The sequence below is a fragment of the Salvia splendens genome, chromosome 8 (genome assembly GCF_004379255.2).
Source record: "Salvia splendens isolate huo1 chromosome 8, SspV2, whole genome shotgun sequence".
NCBI lineage: Eukaryota > Viridiplantae > Streptophyta > Magnoliopsida > Lamiales > Lamiaceae > Salvia > Salvia splendens.
The window spans coordinates 1,716,909-1,742,381 of record NC_056039.1 but is presented as its reverse complement, the minus strand read 5'-3'; the positions used below and the strand labels follow the sequence as shown (position 1 = coordinate 1,742,381).

General features: G+C 41.1%; 4 protein-coding genes across 4 annotated transcripts; 3 read left to right on the top strand and 1 right to left on the bottom strand.

The window, feature by feature from the left end:
* Positions 1-314: 314 nt before the first annotated feature.
* Positions 315-6,536, top strand: LOC121743666 (probable CCR4-associated factor 1 homolog 11). Its single transcript, XM_042136997.1, has 3 exons — positions 315-618; positions 2,536-2,551; positions 5,779-6,536. The coding sequence occupies exons 1-3, from the start codon at positions 454-456 to the stop codon at positions 6,441-6,443; spliced, it is 846 nt and encodes a 281-aa protein (XP_041992931.1). The 5' UTR covers positions 315-453; the 3' UTR covers positions 6,444-6,536.
* A 6,854-nt stretch (positions 6,537-13,390) lies between these two features.
* Positions 13,391-16,184, top strand: LOC121742956 (nuclear speckle splicing regulatory protein 1-like). The gene is made up of 5 exons (XM_042136107.1): positions 13,391-13,551; positions 14,072-14,279; positions 14,414-14,536; positions 14,836-15,054; positions 15,311-16,184. Exons 2-5 carry the CDS (start codon positions 14,121-14,123, stop codon positions 15,791-15,793), a joined length of 984 nt encoding a protein of 327 aa, XP_041992041.1. The 5' UTR covers positions 13,391-13,551; positions 14,072-14,120; the 3' UTR covers positions 15,794-16,184.
* Positions 16,185-16,621: 437 nt separating this feature from the next.
* On the top strand, positions 16,622-18,381 carry LOC121742955 (probable aspartyl protease At4g16563). The gene has a single exon (XM_042136106.1). It carries the CDS (start codon positions 16,822-16,824, stop codon positions 18,265-18,267), a length of 1,446 nt encoding a protein of 481 aa, XP_041992040.1. The 5' UTR covers positions 16,622-16,821; the 3' UTR covers positions 18,268-18,381.
* Positions 18,341-23,543, bottom strand: LOC121742954 (5'-3' exoribonuclease 3-like). Its single transcript, XM_042136105.1, has 24 exons — positions 23,321-23,543; positions 23,126-23,231; positions 22,963-23,039; positions 22,547-22,738; positions 22,356-22,475; positions 22,186-22,248; positions 22,033-22,110; positions 21,876-21,947; positions 21,628-21,795; positions 21,474-21,551; positions 21,259-21,408; positions 21,101-21,178; positions 20,983-21,021; positions 20,817-20,909; positions 20,651-20,746; positions 20,490-20,560; positions 20,288-20,416; positions 20,100-20,217; positions 19,952-20,026; positions 19,737-19,879; positions 19,598-19,669; positions 19,433-19,508; positions 19,278-19,354; positions 18,341-19,201 (listed from the first exon to the last, which is right to left on the bottom strand). Exons 1-24 carry the CDS (start codon positions 23,459-23,461, stop codon positions 18,517-18,519), a joined length of 2,997 nt encoding a protein of 998 aa, XP_041992039.1. The 5' UTR covers positions 23,462-23,543; the 3' UTR covers positions 18,341-18,516.
* Between the last annotated feature and the right edge of the window lie 1,930 nt (positions 23,544-25,473).

Sequence of the window (25,473 nt, the reverse complement as noted above, 5' to 3'; positions counted from 1 at the left end):
GGTATTAACAGTGTCAGAAAATAAGGCCAAGATTATACTGTAATATGTCGTGAGATTATATCCAATCAAACATAATCTTGTTTAATTCATGAAACGAACAATAAAACGGCTTGACTTTGACTCTTCCTCTTCTGACAGCCGTCATTGGACACGGTCTTCCGCCCTCTTTCATTATGTCACACCAATTCAGTGCTTCTAAACTATCTGTTAGTCAAAAACAACCAAACGCGTTCAACTCTTTTATTTCACATGTAAAACCGTTTTACTATTATTTAATTCCATATAATTTAATCTCATTTGCATCCCAACAATTAATCATTCATCCCCCACTTTCCTAGCTTCTTCTCCTCTCTCTTCAGTCTTCACCACATATATAAACGCCTAATCACTCCTCACCCATCTCAAGCAAATCAAACTTATCCAAACTCACTAACTTAATTTCTGATCTCCGACATGGTTTCCGACAAACCTATAAAGATCCGAGAAGTGTGGGCCCACAACCTGGAATCCGAATTCGACCTCATCTCCGACCTCATCGACCAATTCCCCTTCATTTCCATGGACACCGAGTTCCCCGGCGTCATCTTCAAACCGCCGCAATCCGGCCGCCGCCGCCCTGTAGAATTGGGTAATTTGTGTTATATTATTCACAATGAATTAGTACATCATATATAGACCTAGGGATTATTATACATGGTAAGATTTTCCACAATCAAATCTCCCTAATTTGTAGTCTAAATATCTCGTTCAATCTTCTCCTGATTTGGTGTGATTCCCTTATTGATTGCATGATATTCTGTAATCTCCAACACTCCCCCTCAAGTTAAGTTACGGGATCTCCGAAACTTAACTTGCCCAGAACTTCGTGAAAGTTCTTTGCAGATACGGCATTGGTTAAGATGTCTGCCAATTGATCTTCGGACTTTACATATGGAATCTCGACAATCTTCTCCTCAAGATTTTCTTTTATGAAATGTCGGTCGATCTCGACGTGTTTGGTTCTGTCGTGCTGTACTGGGTTCTCTGAAATACTGATCGCCGCCTTGTTATCACATAGAAGTTTACAAGTCTTTTGTGATTCAAGATTTAACTCCTTCATCACCCTCCTAAGCCAAAGAATTTCAGTAAGACCACTTTTAATACCTCGGAATTCAGCTTCTGCGCTTGACAGGGCCACAACCTTCTGCTTTTTACTCCTCCAAGTGACCAAATTTCCTCCCACAAAGGTGAAGTATCCTCCTGTGGATCGCCTATCAATTGGATTCCCTGCCCAATCTGCATCAGTGTATCCATGGATGTCGAGATGTCCATTTTTTCGGAACAGTATTCCGTGTCCGGTGGTCCCCTTTAGATATCGCACTACTCGGAGTGCTGCCTCCCAATGCTCCTCCTGTGGATTATGCATAAACTGACTAAGCACTCCTACTGCATATGCAATGTCAGGCCGAGTGTGAGAGAGGTAGATGAGTTTTCCCACTAGTCTCTGGTATCTTCCCCGATCAGTCGACGCTGCTGCTTTGATTATCTGAAGGCCGTGATTCTGCACCATGGGAGTATCTGCTGGCTTGCACTCAAGCATTCCTATCTCTGTCAAGAGATCGAGAACGTACTTCCGTTGACTGATGAAGATGCCTTTTCTGGATCTCAGTACCTCGATCCCAAGAAAGTATTTTAGATCTCCAAGATTCTTCATCTCGAATTCTGTAGCTAGATGCCCCTTGAGGTCGTTTATCTCTTCTAAATCATCCCCTGTAATAATCATGTCGTCCACGTAAATTATCAGACAAGTGATCTTTTCTCCTCTTCGCTTGATGAACAATGTATGATCTGAGTTACTCTGTTGATAGCCGTATCGTTTCATCACATCTGTGAATCTTCCGAACCAAGCTCTCGGGGACTGCTTTAATCCGTACAAGGTTTTCTTCAACTTGCACACCTGGTTCTGGCCGAATTCCTCTTCGAAGCCCGGCGGGGCCTCCATGTAGATTGGATCCTTTAATTCACCATGGAGGAAGGCATTGGTGACGTCATACTGATGAAGTGGCCAGTCTCTGTTTGCTGCAATGGATAGTAGAACTCTTACTGTGTTCATCTTGGCTACTGGAGAGAACGTCTCTGAATAATCCACTCCTTGAGTCTGCGTATACCCCTTCGCCACTAATCGAGCCTTGTATCGCTCGATACTCCCATCTGGTCTCCGCTTAATTGTAAAGACCCACCTGCACCCCACTGTATGTTTCCCAACGGGCAACGGGCTCACTTCCCAAGTTCCATTTCGTTTTAGTGCTTTCATCTCAACGAGCATTGCCTCTCTCCACTCCTTGCTTTTGAAGGCTTCTCCAAATGTCCTTGGAATCTCTTCCTCGCATAGTGCTGTATGGAACGCCCTTGCCATTTTGGACACGTTGGCTTCAGCAAAGTTGGCCACCGAATATCTGCTTCTCGTCCCTATTCGTTCCGGGGAGTATCTCTTGGGTGGAATTCCTCTTGTACTTCTTGGAGGGAGTATATATTGTCCTGTGTCCTGGTCAATAGAGGTATCCTCTTCCTCTTCGACTTCTGCACTTGGTGAGTCCGGAATAGAATTTGAATTTTCATGAGTCGGACTAGATATTACCTCGGATTCCGTTACGGTTTGATCAGAGGATCGCGGCGGAAGCGTCGGGACTATGGTCTCAGCAGACGGGATCGGCTCAGGAACAGTGCCAGCTTGTTCTGTTGGATCCGAATCAAAGTTACTTGGCACATACCACCGAAGGGAGTCATTTTCGTGGGTCTCCCCCTGTCTCTCACTCTCCCCCTGAGTCCCAAGGTGGTAAAAAAATTCGGTCTCAAGAAAGTTACAATTCATGGTGGTAATCACTCGTTTGGTTTTGGGGTCATAACATCTATAGCCCTTCTGGTTGATCCCATACCCCAAAAAAACGCACTTAATTGCACACGGGGAAAATTTGTTGCGTTCGTGTTTGGGAACATGGACATAGACAGAACAGCCAAAGGTTTTAGGTGGTAAGGATAAGGCTGAGGGAATTTTTGTTAAGGTAGAAAGGTGATCTAGGGGTGTTTTTCGATATAGTGTTTTAGTGGGTAGTCGATTTAGAAGGTAGACGGAGGTAGCAACTGCCTCAGGCCAAAAAGAAGGAGGAACTTTTGAGTCGAATAGGAGGGCTCGGGTCATTTCAAGAATTATCCTATTTTTCCGTTCGGCTACCCCATTTTGTTCTGGTGTGTGGGAACAGGAAGTTTGGTGAACTAACCCATTTTCAGCGAAAAAATTTGTCATAGAACTGTTTAGGAATTCCCCCCCATTATCGGATCTTAAGATTTTTACAGAAGCCTGAAATTGGGTTTGAATCATTTTATAAAATAGGACGAATTTATCATATACTTCGGATTTATGTTTCATGAAATACACCCAAGTAGTTCTACTGCAATCATCAACAAATATCACAAAGTATTTAAAACCAAAAACCGTTCCTATAGGCGCTGGGCCCCACACATCGGAGTGAATCAGGGAAAAAACAGTGTCAACACGTGTATCATTTGGTTTAAAAGAGTTTCGATGGCTCTTGGCCAAAACACATGCTTCACAAGAAAAATCTTTGGGAACAAAAAGTTTAGGAAATAAGGATTTTAAATAACCCGGAGAGGTATGGCCCATCCGACGGTGCCAGAGCCAAGTATCTTGATTAGTGGATCCGTGAGCAAGCATCGCCGCACCATCTCGTCGAGCAATCTCATCCACAAAGTATAGTCCGCGACGCTCAGTGCCACGTCCAATAATCTTCCCCGTCCGGATATCCTGTAACATACAAAAGTTTGGGTGCATCAGCAGAGAGCAATTCAAATTCCTCGTCACATGACTAATTGACATCAACTTCTGAGATAATTTAGGCACATAGAGGCAGTTAGGGATAAGAACATTAGGAAAAATTTCTATGGTTCCCGCCCCTTCTACTGGTGTTACTCCCCCACTCGCTGTTTTTATGTGCGACTTAGGGGTTTTATGGATTTCTAAAAAATCATTTCTATCGTATGACATCGTGTCGGTAGCCCCACAGTCGAAAATCCACCCCGTATCATTAATAGTATCACAATCCTGGGCCTCAAAAGCATATGATAAATTTTCTAGGGGTGCAAATGAATTTCTGCAGATAATAGGGTCGGTTCTGCACTTATCAATAATTTGGTGGCTGGATCTGTAATTATTCGTAACTTGGGGGCTGGTTTGATAACACTTATGGAAATGGGGTCTTTTTTCTGAATATCCAAAATATTTGGGCTTAATTGAAAAATGAGGATTATTAGGGTTAGGGCAGCCGACCCCTAACCCTTTACCTGCTTCTCCGCCTCCGTCCAACCTGAGCGAAGCCACCATGGCTTCTGCCGTCTTCGCCCCACCAACACCGTCGCCGCGCCTGCCGCCGTCGGTTGGGAGACCGCTATTAGCCGGTCCTTTCTCCTGGAACCCAGTCGTTTCTCGGCCTCCTTCGTTCTGATTTCTCCCTCCGCCTTCAGTTCCAATCGCGATTTTCGCTTTTCCGGATTTTTCCTCTTCCCACCACTCTGGGTATCCCACCAATTGGAAGCACGTCTCCTTTGTGTGTTTATGCATTCCACAGTGCGAACACCAGAGCTTGGATTTGTCCGGTTTGCCGTTTCCCCGGCGGCTGTTGGCGGCGGAGCGCGACGGAGGTGGCTGACCCCGATTCTGTGGCTGTGGTGGGCGGTACTCTCGAGCTCCGAATCCGAATCCGACTCCCCCCGATGATGTCTCGTTTCCGACCGCGACGGAGATTGAATCGGACGCCGGTGACATGACTTTAAGTCGAGCTGCCTCCCGTTTCACCCATCCGTACGCGACGTCGGCTGAGGGGTAGGGTTCTTCCTTGAGGATTTCGCGTCGGATCCAATCGTATTTCTCATTGAGCCCGGTGAGGAATTTAAACAGCCTCAGTTCTGATTTGATTTCTCTGTATTGCTCTACTCCCTTATCGCAACAATTTACTGTTTTATGCGAGCATCGATCGATGTCGATCCATAAGCCGTGTAGTCGGCTCCAGTATGCCTCCAGCGTTGAGTCCCCTTGCACTATCCTGCTTGCTTTGTCCCTCAGATCGTATATCAGATACGAATCCGATGAGCTCGCGAATGTTACCGCGAGTGTATCCCATAGCGATTTTGCTGTCTGATGATGCGCGAAGTCCGCTATGAGATTAGTTTCCATGTTATCGATAATCCAGGAAAAGACTATTAAGTCTATTTCCTCCCAATCGGTGAACCCGATTTCGCCTGGTTTTGGTGGGGCTGGTACTCCGGAAATATGGCGGTAGACTCCTCGGCCGCCAATGGACACCTTCATCAATCGTGCCCATAGTGAATAATTTGAGCCGTTCAACTTGAAGGCTATGGTAACACTCTTGCTTGATCTAATCTTCTCGGCTATTTCGGTTTGGGGTTTTTCTGGCTTGTCTTCTGCCATTTTCCAGGTTTCAGGTTTGGGCAGATTTGGTGTTCTCGCCAATTTGGTCGAGAAAGGTATGTTCCTGGGCTATGATGATAATTTTCTGAGCCTAACCTGCTCGGATGCCATGTAGAATTGGGTAATTTGTGTTATATTATTCACAATGAATTAGTACATCATATATAGACCTAGGGATTATTATACATGGTAAGATTTTCCACAATCAAATCTCCCTAATTTGTAGTCTAAATATCTCGTTCAATCTTCTCCTGATTTGGTGTGATTCCCTTATTGATTGCATGATATTCTGTAATCTCCAACACGCCCCTCCCCGGCCGACCACTACAAGCTGCTGAAGTCCAACGTCGACGCGCTCAGCCTCATCCAGCTCGGCATCACCCTCTCCGGCGCCGCCGGCGATCTCCCCGACCTCGGCGGCGCCGACCGCTTCATCTGGCAGTTCAACTTCTCCGACTTCGACGCGGCGCGTGACCCCCACGCGCCAGAGTCGGTCGAGCTGCTCCGGGCCCACGGGATCGACTTCGACCGGAACCGGGTCGAGGGGATCGACTCGGCCCGGTTCGCGGAGCTCATGATGGGGTCCGGTCTGGTCTGCAGCGACGCGGTGAGCTGGGTCACGTTCCACAGCGCGTACGACTTCGGGTACCTGATGAAGGTCCTCACGGGCGGGCGCCCGCTCCCGGCCCGGCTCGGGGAGTTTGCGGCCGCGCTGAGGGCCTTCTTCGGGTGCAACGTGTACGATGTGAAGTACTTGATGCGGTTTTGTGAGAGCCTATATGGCGGTTTGGACCGGGTGGCCCGGGCGCTGGATGTGGACCGGGTGGTCGGGAAGTGCCACCAGGCCGGTTCGGATAGTTTGCTGACGTGGCACGCGTTTCAGAGGATGAGGGATTTGTATTTTGTGGAGAGGCAGCATGAGAAGTATGCTGGGGTGCTCTATGGATTAGAAGTGTATTGAATAACTAGGAGGAATAATTCCTGATTTAATTAGGTTGATGGTGGAATTTGTTGATATTTAATCAATAGTTCAATTTATTAATTTTTATGAAAACATGTCTCGCTTGATATTTAAATTTAACTTAAATTATTAGTGTAATGAACATAGAAGTATGAGGCATTGATTCAATTAATACATGTGACAATAACGAACACCAATTTACTTAGGAGTTTTAATTTGACTAAGGAGTTCTCAGTTAACTGTGTGTAAAGCCACAACTCATAACTATTCTTACCTCAAACGCCATAGATGTGTTCGAAGTATTAGGACATCGGCAACTTCGTGTTTTTTTTATAGCGTGAGTGCATTTTATTCATTTTTATCTCACAGCCTGAGTACAATATTCGTAGTGCTGCGATTTTTAACGTGAGTACAATTTATTGCAATGATCAAAGTTTCAGTGTCGAAGGATTATGGAAGGAGTTGAGTTGGTGGTTTTTTTATTTAATTTTAGAAATTTCTTTGCCAATGTGTTACTTAATTATGGGCCATGATATCAAGTTTTGTTCTTGCTTGTTCGAATGATATAGAACATCATAGACTATATATATATATATATATATATATATATATATATATTTTGTTAGTTTATTGAGCTGATCAAGGAGACATGAAGCTATAGCTTGATCAAGGAGGCAAGCTGATCAAGAAAAAAAGGGGGATGCGACTTGATCAAGGAGTTTAGATACAGCTTGACCAAGGAAAAGAGAAAGCAGTTTCCAGAAACTAGCCGTTGTGCTAAAAACGAGAGTGACCGTTGAATTAACGGTTACAACAGAATTTGGAAGGCGGTTGTTGAGCTGAATTGATCGAGCCCAATTCCTTGAAGTAGCGACGATGCTTCCACTCATTCAACAACAACAGAATTCAAGAGAGATAAAGTAGAGAGGCGAAGTTTTTCCAACTGTGCATTTGTGCTCTCGAAGCAAGTCGACTTCGAGCGAGTTGAGAGAGTTCTTTACTTGTAAATCTCCGAGAGAATTGAGTGTTCTTGTAAATCCTTTTGAGTGATCAATAAGCACATACACTAGTTTTCTGCCTGTGGACGTAGGCCTAGAGCCGAACCACATAATTGTTGTGTTTTTACTTTTCTTATTGCAGTTTATTCAATCGTGCAACTGGTGTCTCACAACTATTCGATCCACATTCACACATATATATATATATAGAGAGAGAGAGATGGAGGCTCTAAACATTAATCTTATGTAAAAACTACAATTAAGAACAGTGATATTTAACTAATGGAACAATTTTGAATTTTTGATACCAACTTAATTTTTTTCTAAAACCTGGGGTTGCTAATCGTAATCGTCTGTATATTTCAATATTATAGAAAATATAAACAGGGCAAAATCCAAAATACCAAAAAAACATAAAGTTTGGTTAAATGTTAACCATAGTTCCGACGACTTTCAAATTGGTTAGAAAAAGCATGAGTTCTCAATTATTGTATTTATGAAATTTTTGTCTGATATGTCAAAAAAACATGTCGAACTAAACAATGTTATATATTTGTAAATAAAACAATATAGTATGAATTCTAAACAGCACTAGGTTGACAGACGAGTATCCATCTAATTGCCTGGTTATGGAAAGAAAAAAACAAATAAAAACAGAAGAATGATCATACAAGCTTTCAAAGATAATCAAAACAGAAATCGAAATTGTCACAAAGAATTATTGCTTCTTTCGTTATGCCAAAATCATGCAATTTTATGGACAATTGTTTTCATCTAGACTTCAGATTAACCTAACACTACCGACAAAGCAAAAAAACACCAAAATAAACTACTCCTACTTACTTTCTATACTCAATCTATATCACGATAATCAATGTTAAACCCAAAACAAACCCGCATGAACTTCTTCATCCATCTCGGCATCCTCGAACAAGGACATGTGCTCGAGGATCTTCGCTCCGGACGAGGAGCCCCAGTCCGTCCATACAGCATTGCCACACGTCTCAATAGAGGGTCTCCCGTGCTCGGATCATACTTCCTAGTGCCCCTCACCATGTTCGATGATACGACCTCGTGACCTCTCAACGATGTATAATTTGATCGTGCTGATTCTCCAACTTCTTCGTCTTTGAAATTTCGATTTCTCACTAACACGTTGGATCTTACGAGTTTGAGATCTCTCAGCGACGTGTATTTGGATCGTTGCGATTGTGCATCATCGTCTTCGAAAATTTGATATCTCGAGTTGAACACCCTGCTCTCCATGGCGCTTGACCTCGAACTAGTCTGATCTAGGTCTAGTACCACTTAGATAAAAAAAAATTATGTTACCGTAGTATAAATCTGATTTAGGTGATGATATATATATAGTTGGATATTTTATTACTACGATGAATATGTGTAAGTAAATAGAGTTACGATTGGAGTAGGATTGGGAGTCTAAGTCTTATTTGGATAAGATGTACCCGTAAAATATTTTTTCGAGTTTTATTTTTGTTTTATATAATATAATACTCATATTCGAATGTAATTGGTAAATTTTATCCGAAAGATATAGGTAAAAAAATTGTTTATCTTAGATTTTGATTAGATACGATAACTCACTATAGATATCAGATTTTTTTGTAAATCAACGGTTTGGATTTTCATTTAATATTTAAATATTAATTAATTCATTATAATTATCACAAGATTTATAACTATCTTATCTTACTTGTTTTAGTTTGTGCTTCAACAATTCTTGAACCTTCGAATTTGATCGAATTTCCACATGGGTTAGCAAAGGAGTGTCTTTTCTTGAAATTCAACTTTCCTAATATGATAACCCACAACTATAAACATTCTGCTCTAGTTAAAGTTTTGATCTTTAAGATTTTTATCACATTTCAATATTGATGAAATTGCAAAAACATAGAAAAAAATGCAGATATCTAAACCAGTGCATAAGCAACTAGATTTTTCACAGCTGAATCAAGAAGGTATACAGAGTTCACAGATCTTGCTATCATTCTACAGAACTTAGCTGCCAACTCTAGTTGATATTATGGAGAAGATGTCCTCGCGCGCGGCCGTTCACTTGAACAGATGTGCAAGGTCAGGATCATTCAGGTCCAGGTCCAACCAACCATTCAAACGCATGTGTTCAATATAGTGGTCAGGGGGCTTTATGGCACGTGGATTTCGTGGAGTGAAGCCATAGATCCTCTCAAGATCACGAGCAAGCCAACGAGTGTATGCACGGTCAAGAGGAGGGACAATTTTCAGCAACAGCTCTTCCTTCTTCTCTTGCTTTGCGGGTTTATTTCCCATTGGCCCTAATAAGAAACATGCATCAGAAAAAAAAAGGACGAAAAAAAGAAATCATTCCGGGTTAGAGTGGTCTTATATGGTATGTTAGGCAGACACTCAATAAAACTTTGGACTCATACAGATATCTCTCATTGTGTACTTCGTGCCCTCCCGGTGTTTATCCCTTTGAGCTCGAGCCTAATGATATTGCTCGATTTCACAGTGCTAGTGATGATCACTGCTTTCCTTTCAGCAGTGTCTAAGGCAGTACAAGATTACACAGACCATGACCACACAATCTGTGTGGATTAGTCCATAAAGAGGTACAATCTGTGTGGATTAGTCCATAAAGAGGTATACTTAGACAAACTAAAAGAATTCTTAAGCTCCACTCAGCCCAGAGAACCCGAGATGGAGAGAGACAGAGAGGACAGCCATGCCGACAGGGAATCAATTCTAACCTATTTCAAATCAGCTCAACCTAGCAAAAATAGGCCACGGATTGGTTGTGCTAATAACAGGTCTCCAATCTCCATGCTCTCTGCATTCTTTACATGCCACATAGATGAGTGAATCTACACAGACAGTGCGTTACCAGATGAGAATAAACTACTGGTCAAGTAAAGAACGAGTTCCTAAGGACAAATAAGGCAAATCAACCAGGCAAAAACAGGCCACAAATTGACAGGTTTCATATATCCATGCTTTCTGCATTCTTTACATGCCAACAAAGACGAGTGAATCCACACGGACAGTGCGTTAAATGACAATTAAACCACCGGAATATAATAAACAAGTTCCAAACGAAAAATAAGGTGATTCTACCAGGTAAAAACAGGGCACAAATTGGTTGTGCTAATAACAGGTCCCCAATTGCAATGCTTTCTGCATTCTTTACATGACAACAAAGACGAATGAATCCACACGGACAGTGCGTTACATGACAATTAAACTTCCGGGAAAGTAAACAACGAGTTCCTAACGACAAACAAGGCTAGATGTAGCACTGAGCAGCAGGCAATTCTATCAGTAGTTGCAAGAAGAAAGCTCTTAAATCAAACATCTGAGCAAAATTAGCTGTAAACAGGAACTAGGATGACAATGCATCGATCTAGAATAAAGCTCGAGCTCTTCCAACTACCAATGTTCAAAAATTCTAACTTCGGTCTAATTTCATTAGCTTTTAGCTTATTTCCATCAATTTTCCAGTTAAATATACATATTCAGTTTACAATCCAGGTATTCACATTGAATCCACGAGTAAATTAAAACCCAAACTCATCGATCAAATCACACATGTGCAAATAAAACTTATACAATTAAAACTAGGAAGCGCAAGGCGCGCCAGCAAAGCTTTGAGGAACAAATTAGGGCCAGATTTTAACGGAAGAATCGAAAGATTTACACTTTGAAATGAAAAGAGTGGTAAAGAAATCACCTGTAATTGATCAATTTCGCAGTCGCTTGAACCGGATAATCACGAGACGACTAAAAGAGAGAGGTATTTTTAAATTAAAATAATTTATCTAATTTGTGTGGTCAATTTTCAATTCGAGGAAATACAGTGCAATTTATTTAAGATCTAATTTTTTGAATGTAGAGCCTAAACCCTAAACTCAAGAGCTCTCTCTATTCATACATTCACAATTTTTTTTGTAGTCCCATTTGATACCTTTTGTGTTTACTATTTTTTTAGTCCCGTTTAATTTGTGTTTCTTAGTAAACAAAACCGGTGAGAAGGTTACCTCGAAAGAGATAGTTGGTTGCGCTTGTAATTGATGGTGGATGAAGAACGAGAATAACTACAAGTTCAATGGATTAACACAAAAAAATTGCATTATGGAATGTCGAATTTAATACAGTTTTTCGATCCTCATGAATTGACGATGAGACTGATTGACAATGTTCCCAGGTCCGTCATTGAATGGGTCATGTTTCATTCTTTTGTAAGAGCATCTCCAATGGTGGAGGACATCCAATAGCCCTCACATAGCCTTCTCACTGCCACATCATCAACACTAAAATCCTCCTGCCACATCATCTGGACATGCAACTGGACATCCAATAGCCCTCACATAGCCTTCCCATAGTCTATCCACATCACTAATAACAATTATATAATTTAATTTACAATCGTAGCAACATACGGAATTTATTTTAAGAGACAAATACGGGAAAATTGAATAATACTATTAAAATTTTAAAAAGTACAATAATTTTTAAAAAGTACATTAATTTTAAAAAAAAGTACAAAAATTAAAAAGTACAATAAAAAAATTACATAAAAAATCACTCCTCGCCGTCGTCCTAGCCTCCGTCCTCGCCCAGCCCTTCGTCGTCGCCTCCGTCGCCACCAACGCCGCGGCTACTCCCGCCGGTATCCCTCTAAAACCCCTCCAATTCTTCACGCATGCTCCGGAGCAATACGCGAAGATAAGCCTTCTCCTCGGGGTCCCCTGCGACGGTTGCAAACCGGGCGTCCCCTGCGGCGGTTGCATCATCTGCTGTGCCGGTGGCTGCATCCCGGGTGCCCACCCCGGCATCATCTGCATAGAGGGTTGCATCGGCGGTACCCCCTGCCAAGTCGGCACACTTCCCCCGGCGGCCATCGGTGGCATCATCTGCTGCCACGGGTACATGTTGTAGTACCCGGTCATCGGAGGCCAACCACCTACCACGGAAGCCGGGGGAGTCTGAGACACTTCCCCGGGAGTCGGGGGAGTCTGAGACCCGGTCGTCACTGGAGTACCTTCGTAGTTGTTTTCCATTTCTCGTTGTTGATCTTGTACAGAAATTAAGATAGAGAGAGTACTCGTTAAAACAAGCAGTGCGAATGAAAATGACGTCCAAAGCGCGTATATAGTGTTTCGAAAAATTTTAAAAAAAAATTTAAAAATCTGACGTCGGTCTGACGCCGATCCGGGGCCTACAATGGCGCCGTGAGGATCGGCGTCAGCCCAAGAATCGGCGTGGGCACGCCGATTTTGACGCCGATTTCGACGCCGCCGCTTGCAATGGTTCGGCGTCAGCACCGGCGTCCGCGAAAAATCGGCGTGCCGATACCGACGCCGCCATTGGAGAGGCTCTAATACTACACTTTTTTATGTGATATAAATTTTTAGGAAAAAAATCTCATTTTATCGTTTTATACTACTCCCTCCGTCCTTTAAAAATAACCACATTTGCCATTTTAGGATATCCTTTAAAAATTAAGGAAATTTATTTTCTCTAAAGAGATGGATCATATTATTCAGTAAAAATACTTGAATCACTTTTTCTTTCTACCTTTCTTTTGCTTTATCAATTTTACAGTAAAACTCGTATCGATCCAAATATTGTCTATTTTTTAAGGACGAGATAGAGTAATAAGCAACAAATGATTTATTCTAAAACAAGTACTACTATAAATTATTTTTATGACGGATTTATAAAAAATACACTTGGGGGTGTTCGGTTGGCAAGATTAAATCTCATGATTAAATATGTATAAGATTGAACCCTTCAACTTAATTCTAGATGAATAGTCTCATGATAATTAGTCATAGCCTCCCCTCTAACTAAAATAATCTCACAACTTAATCCTAGATGGATAGTCTCATGATATTAGTCATTGCAACCGAACGTCACCTTGCTATATTTCATTTATCTCGAAAAATACTACTGGTAAATGCTTCTTTCCCCTTTTCCTATAAATCGTTATAACTAAAATCTACCACCGCGAGCGATAGCGCCGACCATCACCCACTCCATCCCTCCTCCGCCCTCACTGGTATCTCACTATTCATCGTCGGAATTGCGAGTAACCTACGAACGATTGAACGGTGAGATTTCTAGGTATTTAGTTTTCAACATGGCGTAATCTGTATTCTATATCTCTTTATTTTTGCATTTTAATTTTGATTTAGGGGATCCAGCTATTGGACATGTTGTTTGTGATTTTTGTTGGCTGTTCCATCTCAATATTTATCGGATGGCTTATAGTCTATTGCCTTTTTTGGTTGTCTAGTTCTTCAATTTGAATTGCAAATTCTGAGGTAGGGTTTCGGGGATTAGCTTGGGTTCATGATTTAGGCTTAATCATTAGTAATATTATCTGATTTATCCTCAAGCATAAAGAATGATTGCCCTTTTATCTTGCCAAATCAAGTGAAATCAGGGGCAACTAAGCATGGCAATTGCTTCTTTTCTTACCTGCTCTGGTTGGGCACGATTGACCGTGTGCCTTCATCGGGCTTTCCTATAAAAATGTGAAAGTGTTTTGCTTGGTTCGTATGAAGCTCCGTATTAGTGCTATGACAGTTGGTTTTTTCAATTGAATACTCATATTTTCGATTGTTTTAGGTTTTGAGGCTTGGCAGTGTAGAGAGCAGCTTGAAATCGGAAATAGAAGATGTCAAAGTACGGCTTGCAACTTAGAGTTAAGCCACAGCAGAAACAGCCTGCGAGGCCCCCGCCTCCAAAGGTGCTCGGCTTTGATGACGACGACGATGATGATAATGTTGAGAGGGACATTTTGCGTCAAGCCTACAAGAAAAAAACTCACAAAGATGTCAGTCTTCTTCCACTGTAAACTTTAGTTTGGTTACTTACTGATATAAAGATTCCGTTTTTGTTGAATTTTATTTTTGCGTTAGGCATACTTATATGACTGTACTTTTTTGTTTCCATTTGAATTCTCAAAAGGTTGAAGAGCAGCATAAGAAGGTTCTTGAAGAAGACCCTTTGGCGTTTGACTATGATGGCGTATATGATCAAATGAAGGAAAAGCAAGTTCGTCCCAAAGTGGAAGATCGACAAGATAGAAAGGTATTGTCGGAGTATTACTTTACTTGTTAAGAAATGCATCGTAGATTCATAATTGAACTGTCTATGGGAACGTGTTTAGCGATTTCTGATCCTTGCACTAATAAATATAGTGTCTAGTAATTTTATTAATGGCCATAGTACAAAAAAAGTGAAAAAAGAAACCGTAAGTTAATCTTTGGCTACAAATGGATTTACCTCTATATTGATGTATATGCTCTGCAAGTCTTTTGAATTTTGATTATGCAGGTGATAGATTTTGGCTTTCAAATGATCAACTAATTCTGAATCTTCATTTGCAGCCAAGATATATTCAAGGACTGATAGACAAAGCAAAACAACGAGAGAGAGAACATGAGATCATTTATGAGAGAAAACTTGCCAAAGAGAGAAGCCAAGACGAACATCTCTATGCAGATAAAGATAAGTTCGTTACTAGTGCTTACAAGAAGAAGCTGGCAGAGCAAGCCAAGTGGATAGAGGAAGAGCGGCTTCGTGAGTTGCGTGAGCAGAAGGATGATGTAAGTTGGACTCTCACTTCTTCTCTACTGATGATAGTGTGTTTTATAATTTGTGTTATCTGGTTTGCTTGTACTCTACGTCTCTTCCTTATAGGCTTATACTATGTGGCTAAGTATGCTTCTTGCCAGTGCTCGATTTTGTTTTTGGCTCATGATATTATGAATCTCATAATTATGCACAGCTAAAACTTTAAAACTGGAGCTTACTGTTTATAGCACATGTTTTACATTGTAAATTTTTATCTTTGTTTTATAGGTTACCAGGAAGGCTGACCTCAGTGATTTTTATTTCAACCTATCCAAAAACGTAGCATTTGGTTCTGAAGATGCCGACAAGGGGAAATCTAAAAAGCATCCCGATGAAATGGCGGTTCAGCCAACACGTCAGGTCTCTCCTGCGACAGCTGGTACTAGTTCGGATTCTTCAAGGATGGCGAAGACTCGTCAGGATGAGATTGCCGCGCATCATTCTCCCAATGACAAGCTTCATTCTTCCATTCGAGATCAGGTTGCAGATGAACAATCAGCTCGTAACCTACCAAGACCCGACAGTCAGAAAAGAAGTGAGGATGTGGCATCTGCTGCAGGAGACCAACAGGGACCCGACAACAATAAAGGAAATGAGGAAGCAGCAGCACCTGCAGCGAAAGACCATCACAAGAGAAGCCAGGATGCACTGGCTGCAGCAAAGGAGCGGTTTTTGGCCAGAAAGAAAGCGAAAACACAAACAACTTTGTGATAACATATGTGCATCAGCCTTTTCAGCTTGTATCACTGTGTGATAACATATGCATCAGCATTTATTTCTCTGTGTCCCAAAGCGTCATTGTTGAAGTCAGCAGATGGATGTAGAAACTGCTGCTTTGGTGTAATGGTAGCGAGTGGAACAAACACTCAGGTACGCACACACATGGTTGGAGTCTGGTTGGCATATCTGCCTGCCAATCTCATATGTAAACGAAAAATTCTTCACATGTTCCATTGCTGTGTGCCCATGTGGTTTGTTGCCCACTTTAGTTCCATGCTGCTCAATGTGGAAGTTGGGTAGGGCAGACATATCGTTGTCGTGATGAATATCATGAATTATTGCTTGTTATGCAACCTCATTTCTCCCACTTTAGGTACTACTATCTTACAGTCTTGCTGTGTGCTTTTGCAAGGAGGTATGGATTTATTAGAACTAGTGACGATAGACGTTTGACTATGCTTTGGTGTTGTGTTGCTTACACCAAAATTTACCCATCACCGATAAAAGGGTATAGGAGGAAATGTAAAATTAAACCTCACGCCTCTTGTTATTCGTTTCGAAGAGTAAGTTGGGTTTTGAATTAACAACCTTTAAACTTTACTAAAGCACATCTTCCAATAGCCTAGACATTGATTTTGTATTTATACGCAACATATTTATATACTATGAAGTAATAAAGATTTCCTTGTAAGTGCAAAAGGCAATCCCACAACAAAGTCATAAGCAATATAGTGGCAAAAGATCTATTTCAGATGAAGTGTAAAAGTAGATTCTTGAAGCAAAGATTGCACCTTTTTCAAATTTTCTTAATCTTTTGCAGATTCTTGAAAAATAATTGATGGCATTTTGGAAGTTAGCAGTAAACAGCATTAGATGCAATGGATGGAAGTTGAGTCCTAACGGCTACTGTACTACCTCCAATTATTGAATGCTAAATTGCTAAATCACATTAACTTGAAGCCAAGGCCCCACTTTTGCATTCTGTCATCACACCTTTCCCCTTTTTTGCCACTCCATTGATGGCTCCATTCACATGCTCACTGACACAAACATGGTTAAATAAGAACATCCAAAACAGTCCCACAGATTCCACCTTCAACACAATGTCTTCTTGCATTGTGTTCATCTTCTTCTCTCTCCTTCTCTCAGCCTCTGCAGCCCCCATTCCCATCTCCCTCTTCACCACTCTCCCACACTCTGATCAGCCGCTGCAGAGGCTGACTCAGCTAGCTTCCGCCACGGTGGCACGAGCCGGCCACCTCAAGAATGGCAAGAACTCACCCCCCTCCACCACCCCTCTCTTCCCCTTCAACGGAGCTTACACCGTCTCCCTCAGCTTCGGCACCCCTCCTCAGTCGATACCGATGATCATCGACACCGGGAGCAGCTTCTCCTGGTTCCCCTGCACCAAGAGATATGTCTGCAGAAACTGCTCATCATCACCCATCTCTTCCTTCCTGCCTAAGCAGTCTTCCTCAGCTAAGTTTCTAGGATGTATGAATCCCAAATGTGGCTGGCTTCACAAGCCGTTTGACCCGAACTCCAGCTGCCGTGACTGCCACCTGTCGTCGAAGGCGAACTGCACGCAGATATGCCCGCCGTATATCCTTCTCTACGGTTTAGGCTCCACCGGTGGCATAGCCATGGTGGAGACCCTCACCATGCCCCACGGGAAAATCGAGGATTTTCTCGTGGGCTGCTCTCTGTTCTCGTCCAGCCAGCCTGCGGGCGTGGTCGGGTTCGGGAGGGGCGTTTCGTCCCTCCCGAGCCAGCTCGGCCTCAAGAAGTTCTCGTACTGCCATGTCTCTCACAAGTTTGATAACAGCCCTAAGAGCAGCTTCCTCATGATGGATTCGGATTCGGATTCGGGCGCGAAGACGGCCGAGCTCAGCTACACACCGCTGCTGAAGAATCCGGCGAGGGACGACGGGGACAGCGCGGTCGCGGACTACTACTACATCGGGTTGCGAAGGATCGTCGTTGGAGGGAGGAAGGTCAAGGTTTCGTACCGGGACCTTAACCCGGATTCGGGTGGCAACGGTGGGACTATAGTTGATTCGGGGTCGACGTTCGTGTACATGAACAAGCCCGTGTTTGAGGCAGTGTACGGCGCGTTCTCCGAGCAGGTGAAGGGGTACAAGAGGGAGGCCGAGGTGGAGGGCGCGACGGGGCTGAGGCCGTGCTACGACATCACGAGGCACAAGGATTTGAAGATGCCTGAAATGGAGCTGCATTTCAAGGGTGGGGCAGAGATGGTGTTGCCACTTGAGAATTACTTCTTTGTGGTGGATGATGGGGAGAGGTCTGTCTTGTGCCTTACCGTGGTCACCGACGACACATTGCTCGGGCCGGATCTTGTGGGCGGGCCTTCGGTGATCCTAGGTAACTTTTTGATGCAGAACTTTCATGTTGAGTATGACCTGAGGAATGAGAGGTTTGGGTTCAGACAGCAGTCTTGTTCATGAGATACTAGGAAGATTTATCAGATATTGTGGTTTTATGAATTATACTATATGTAGCAATAATTTGTGCAACAAATTTATATCACATTAATTGTTTTATACCAATGAAAGCATAAATCAACTATATACATTGTGATTGTACACAACCAAAATGGATCCTCACTTTCTGGTAGTGGAGTATTTAAAACCAGAGATCAGACATACAAAAGCTGTCCAACTGATCTATGTTCTGGTATGTATTGTTGGTAAGCTTCAAAAATCTGTTGGAGACCACCACCCTCGACATTGTTCCTGACCACGTCCTCCATTAGGAAGAAACGGCTGATTTGTAGGCGGTCCTTGGCTGCCTTGGCCAAAACCTCCACTTGGCACAAAAGGCCGACTAATGTGCGACTGTCTCAGGTTGCCTTGGCCACGGCCAACATTAGGCACAAACTGCTGATACGCGTAGTGTCGTTGTCCCCCTTGGTTCCCTGCCCCGCTATTACCAGAGGGATTTCGCACCCTCCAATCAGTGTTACCAGGACTCATGTACGACGACTGTCTCAGGCCGGCTTGGCCACGGCCAGCATTAGCCACAAACGGCTGATATGCATACTGTCGTTGTCCCCCTTGGTTTCCTGCCCCACTATTACAAGAGGGATTTCGCACCCTCCAATCAGCATTAGCAGGAACACCACGACACTGCCAGAAATTGCTGTCATTTTGGCTGTAGCTCGATCTGGAACGATCATGATCATTCCTGCTAAAAGATCCAGCTGGTTGCTGACGGCCAATGTTACCATGGTCACGACACGAATTCTCTTGAGGCACCGAAGTTCTTCCTCGACCATAGTCACGACACAAATTCTCTTGAGGCACGGAAGTTCTTCCTCGACCAATACAGAAGCCACGGCCCACGGATTTTGATGCCATGTCTGGTTTTTGATAGTGAGGCCTGTGTCCAAAGGTTTTAGGTCAGTTTATCAATGCAAGAATGAATGACAGAAAGACACCAAACGAACTAAACGCACATTTGATTGCGCCACACTCCATGCCCGCGGTGCTCATGCCAAAGCACAGTTTCTTCCAAGTCTTCTCTGCACACAGTCTGCATAGAAACAGTTGATGGAGATTCTTAATCACTCTATCCAAATAGCATCTCTCAGAATAGAATAAGTTTGCTAACCTTTTCAGGTGAGTTGACGCCTTCAAGAAGTCGAGGAACGAATTTGAAACACCGAGGGATCTCATAGTAAATGCATCTGAGTCGAAGCAGAGATTATCAGTGAAAATAAAGGAAAGAAACTAAACGATAGTATCTAACTGCAAGGAGTGTTGTTTGCAGGCTTACATATCAGATTTCTCGTCATCATCCCTTTCAATCTGATCACTCGTCACATGTAACGTACCTTCGATTCCTTCACTGAAATTGATTCCATCATCAGAATCAACACCAAGTTACAGCAACATATTCATGTCAAGGATCTTACATATGGCTGCGGATCGCAACTGCTCCCTTGATCTTCTCCGACCCCATTCTCTCTCTGCATGATAACAACTCCTGCCTCAACTCACTCAAATGTCTCAGAAACAGCCGATGATGAGTCTCTTCATTCCTGATCTTCTCTCGATCCTACGTTTTATCACAATTGTCAAATAATACTGAACATTTTTGAACCAGAAATAAACTTCTGCAACATTTTACCTTCAGTTCATTTTCAACTTTCTTCGTCTCCACAAGAAGACGCTCTTCGTCTATAAAAGGAAGAATACATATGCCCTACTCAAGATCAAAACACCCCACATTAGCAAGAAGTATAACAACTTTTAATCTGCAAAAATCTGTTACGTACCTGCCACAAAAATCGCTTCCCATCGACATCCATCTTGAATTCTATAGGATATAAGTCGATTATCTTGGATTCTCCGTCAACCATAAGACCCTTGTAAGCCTCAGGCAGTGCATGAGAACTGCAGCATAGTTCTCGTTAACCTAATACCAACGTATAGTAAACAAGACGATGTTGTTGAGTGACACTACCTGCTCGGAGGAAGTACTCCCATGAGCTGATCAAATGGCTTAAAGGGAAAGCCTTTCTGAAACTTCGCCTTCACCCGAGACAGCCCTCTGAAGTCTGACGCAAACGGGCCATAGTGATACGGATAGAACCTATAAAGGCAACTGCAACTCAGACGCAAATTTAGACAAGGAATCAGAAATGTTGAAAAAGATATACACTAACCATGTAAAAGATGGGACTTCAGAAAAATAGTATAACAACACCCAAGAAAGACCTATTCCATACTCTGCAACCTAAAAACGGAACATAACAGTAAAAGTGAAAACGGTATCAAGATGAACCACTGCATGTTTCTTGATTAATCGTATATAACACTAAAATACCACAGATTTTCTTATTGATTCCATGTCTATTTGGGTGTCAGCGCAGAATTTTTCGTTGTAGTACCGCTGCCTCCAACCCGGGTTTCCCAGTTTCAGCTACAAGAGATGTTCAAAGATGATTGCATTATAGAGATAAAATTAGGGAATATATTTGCAAATAGCATACCTTATCGGCAGAAATGCCATCTTTAAACATATCGGATTCTCTTTTTATCACGTCTTTGACCTTTTGCTTCAACTCCTTTGTATTTTCCATAACCTGATATAAGAAATGAAGTGTTACAGAGCACAGAACCGTGACGTTTGAACAAAGAACAGCAAATTTTGCACACCGTATCAGCATCCTCAGTCGGAGCAGAAATCTTCAATTTCTGCAAAAACAATGGAAAATGAGGATGTATTGATGCACAAAACTACATAGAAGGTTAACTAAGAAGATGCAAAACATACATCAATACAGGAAATGTCGTGCATGCCCAATACTTCTGATGATGTTCCTTCATCAAGGCAGTTCTGTTCCTCTTCTTGCTGAACAAGATTAAGATACGACATTTAAGTCACGATACCATATAAGCACTATAAAACCAAGATCACGATCTAAAACTCACAGCATCTCTGTGCTCAGCAAGCATTCGTCTCAGTTTTTTTTCTCTGATATCAGCTCGTTTACTGAAGATTTTCTCCTCGAATGCACCAACAGCGAGGATGAATCTTTCTACATGACTCAGCTTTATATAGTCCCCATTGTTATCAGCTATCTGTTTCAAGTTCCAGTATGAACAAAAACACCAAATAAAACACCTAAGTTGAAAAAATCAGTTACCTTTTCAATATTGACTAAATAGCCACCAAAATTTTGGAATTCTTTCTTGTAGACATCCATCATCAGATCAATACAGCCCTACAAACAAGACGAGAAGATTTTGATGCACTCACAAAATTTCAGTGATGATTCAGATAAATAATAACTAGAGAACCTCATGCAATGAAAGGCTTGGAATATGGGGAAGAAAATCATTCCCGGCAAAGAAGCAAATGAAGATGAAATCATCAATGGCTCTTTCTTGATCAAATTCAAATTTGTCGAAGCCGGGAATTTCCATATCTAGAGATAGGTATTCTCTCAAAACAAACACATTCAAAAACTGCAAACACAACAGAATTATTTTATCAATAGGGAAATAGAAATATCAACCTGTCTCATTAAGTTCTTGCTTCATCATACCTGATACGGTGTTCGTTTAGTGGCTTGCCAACTAGATTCCTGACTAGAGACCGGTTCTCGACTCAAAGGTTGCTATACAAAGACAAACAGCCAAAGTAGTAAACTAACAGCAACAACAAAAATAACATATATTCTCTGACATTAACCATTGGAATACCTCCGGCTCCTTAACAGAAGCAGCTGATGCACGGTCAAAATTCCCATTTCTAAGTTCTCCATTTAGAGGTAAAACCTCCTGTTAAAAACAGATTACTTATGGTTATGAAAAGTAATGAAAATACAAGGAAGAATGCAAGAGATTGACATGAACCTCTCTCAGAATCGAGAAATGTGCTTCATGCGTGGCTAATGCAAGCATGATTAAATCTGCATCCTACATAAAAATACAGTCTTTCAGTATTTACATTCTCACATTTAAATCCCATTTTTCAGAATATCAAGACAGCATAAATCTATGTTTAGGAAACATTCTTCAATTACCAGACCATAGAGGCAATGCCTCGTGTTCGGATCATATTCAGACGAAGCACGTTGTGCTCTGATGAAGCTCATTATTTTATGCTCCCCCTCGCCCGGAGCCTTATCATCAGACAAGATAACCTACAACGAAAGACAATGTAAAAATCCCATTATTGAAAAACAAGAACCAAGGATCATTTGAGACAAACAACCTTGATGTTCCCCCAAGCTGGATTCTCTTTCAACCGTCGTTTCACATAGCTTCTCAGATTCTCAGACAGCAAGTGCATGAATTCTGTACCGGGAGTGATCACATTAGAATCTGAAATCTCTGAATCTTGTTTGGGAAGAACAGCTCTCCCTTCAGCCTCAAACTGCTTCCGCAACCGCTCTTCAACTTCCTCCTGCAGCAACAGACAAAAATAAACGACTAAGGGACCGTTTGGTTGCCATGTTTACTCCTAACTAGACGCGATGTCTACTCTTATCTCTTGTTCGGTCAGCTTTATCACAAAATTTCAACACACAACAATATATTCTTATTTTGGAAAACCTCATATCATATCTCATTATTATCTTGTCTAACAAACCGATTGCCACCTAACTGAAGCAGAGGGAGGAATCTTACAGCATGTTTGAAATCTTTGGCAGAACGGAATCTTCTTGATCTTTGTTGATTCATCTTAGCCCTTGGAGCAACACCATCTATGAATGGAATTGCATACAGAATTACAAAGCAAGGAACCATATTTTCAATGATCCTGATTCGATTTAAGCTTCATAGTTCATACCAATAGCCATGAACAGCAGCTTGCGAGGTTTCACGATGTCGAAGAGATTGTCCACGTAATCATGGATTCGCCGAAAAACCTCGTCGACGGTGGTCGGAGGAAAAGGCTGAGGACCAAATCACAAAGTAAAAACCTTTAATAAAAAGTTTAAAAAAATGATGATGAAGAAGAAGATGAAGTTTGAATAGAGCAGACATCATCATCGGGGTGGAAGCAGGGGTGGATTAATCCATTCATGTCGAGGTATAAATTATCGAACTCCGGCGGATCGGCGGCGGCGGATACAATTTTGGGGTATTTGTTGACAAGCCAGCGATAGAACGACGGAACGCCCATTTTTGATGAAGAAATGCAGCTTCTGAAAGTGGAAGAGAACGATCAAGTTTACTCTTTGGCCATGTTGTTGATTGGCAGGAGACTAAAGTTGACTAAGAAAATCATTCTTAGAAAAATGAATCACGAGAATATGATTTTTAATAACTTTACTTTCCTGTTCTGTGTTTGGAAAATATCAAGATTTGAAAGTATATATATTTGATTTAAACACTAAACTAAAAATATGCTTATCATTTTTTATTTATAAAAAATAATAATACATACTCCCTCCGTCCCGCACTACTCGCACGTATTTCCTTTTCGGGCGTCCCAAGTTACTTGCACTCTTTCCATTTTTAGTAAAAATTTTCACCTACAGCCGTCATTTTTGACTTTCCTATACACTCATTCCTTAATCTCCGTGCCGAAAAGGAAATGAGCGAGTAGCTCGGGACGGAGGGAGTATTATTTAATAAATTACTCCCTCCGTCCCACATAATTTGGGACACTTTGACCGGGCACGGGTTTTAAGAAATGTAATGAAAAGTGAGTTGAAAAAGTTAGTGGAATGTGGGTCCTACTTTTATATATTAGTTTTATAATTAAATGTGAGTAGGAATGAGTTAGTGGAATGTGGGGTCCACTACAAAAAATGGTAAAAGTGAAATAAGTCAAATTATTTGGGACGGAGGGAGTATTAATTACAAATAATAATAATTATATTTTTTAATTTATTATTACGATTGATAGTTTAAATATGGATTATACACCATAATATATAATAATATAATAATAAATAAGATTATTATTATTATTATCATTATATTTACTTAATTTTTAATTGAATAAATATGTAAGAATCCTAAAACTGTGAAAAAGAATACCTAAGAAAAGTTAGGATTCAGAATCTTGGAAAGTTGTACTAACTTTCCTTGTTTCAGGATTTTGATTACTTTTCCAATTTAATTAAAAACGGAAATAAATACAAAAATTTAAAATTTAAGGAATCAGATTACTTTCTCAGACAGAATCCTAGCAACCAAATATGACCTTTAGATATGTTAAATTACTGCTCCCTTTGATTTTGGGATTTGATTGATTCTGCTCAGTTTATTTACTTAGTTGAGGCAAAACTTTTCTACACGAAGTTTAAGAAAATGGACGTTGAGTGTGTTGAATAAATAGATAAAATAAGTAAGAGAGAGAAAAAGGTGGAGAGAATAAAGTAGAAAGTGAATAAAGTATAGAGAAAAAAGTAAGAGAAAATAAAGTAAGAAAGAGAAAATAATTACTAGAAATGATTCAACTATGAAGAAACTTCTAGAAATGAAAAAATGACTCAACTATGAATAAACGGAGAGAGCATTCTTTATTCGAAACTTTATTGAAAGAATTGCATCAAGTTTTCAAGTGCACTTTGAGTATCCAGGGTAGGGGGTAGACACTTCCACCCGCCCGCCACTTTTTTTTTCCACAGTCATTTCTGATTTGACCACAATCATAAAAAAAAAGTTTTCATAGCAATAATGTCAAGATTCGTGTCTATCAAATTGTGACAAAATTTAAGGAAAGGAGAGCATAACAATTAACGTCAAGATTATTTTATTAATATCATTTTATAGTAAAGATGCAATTTATAATTGATTACATAATTTATTTCATTATGTTTAAATATTTTTGAAATTGGAATATAAATTAGAATATGTTAAAATTTCGTAATTTTTTTTTATTGTACTGACATGTTTCGTTTTTCGCAATGCCTATAAACATTTTGTATGTTTCGTTTTTCGCGATACCTATAGACATTATGCATATAAAGCTGTGTATGTATTTGCTGATGCCAGAATTTCAGCTAATTATTTGTATGTACTGTTCATGTCTTAGTCCATCCTATTTTATGTGATATACTTAGTATTCTTTTAGATACTGATTTTTTAGTAGTGGGGTTTGGTGATTCATGAAAAGAAAAAATAAGTGATGATAAAATAAGAGAGATATAAAAATTTATTTTTTTTTTGCTATGAAAAAAAATG

Bases quoted from the DNA above. Each gene is read 5' to 3' on its own strand.
- LOC121743666 (XM_042136997.1), top strand. From the start codon at position 454: ATGGTTTCCGACAAACCTATAAAGATCCGAGAAGTGTGGGCCCACAAC.
- LOC121742956 (XM_042136107.1), top strand. From the start codon at position 14,121: ATGTCAAAGTACGGCTTGCAACTTAGAGTTAAGCCACAGCAGAAACAG. The intron at 14,280-14,413 runs GTCAGTCTTCTT...AATTCTCAAAAG, and splicing joins AGAAAAAAACTCACAAAGAT to GTTGAAGAGCAGCATAAGAA. The intron at 15,055-15,310 runs GTAAGTTGGACT...TTTGTTTTATAG, and splicing joins TGCGTGAGCAGAAGGATGAT to GTTACCAGGAAGGCTGACCT.
- LOC121742955 (XM_042136106.1), top strand. From the start codon at position 16,822: ATGGCTCCATTCACATGCTCACTGACACAAACATGGTTAAATAAGAAC.
- LOC121742954 (XM_042136105.1), bottom strand. From the start codon at position 23,461: ATGGGCGTTCCGTCGTTCTATCGCTGGCTTGTCAACAAATACCCCAAA. The intron at 22,111-22,185 runs GTTCATGTCAAT...TGTTTTTAACAG, and splicing joins ATTTCTCGATTCTGAGAGAG to GAGGTTTTACCTCTAAATGG. The intron at 20,218-20,287 runs GTAGTGTCACTC...ACTATGCTGCAG, and splicing joins GGAGTACTTCCTCCGAGCAG to TTCTCATGCACTGCCTGAGG.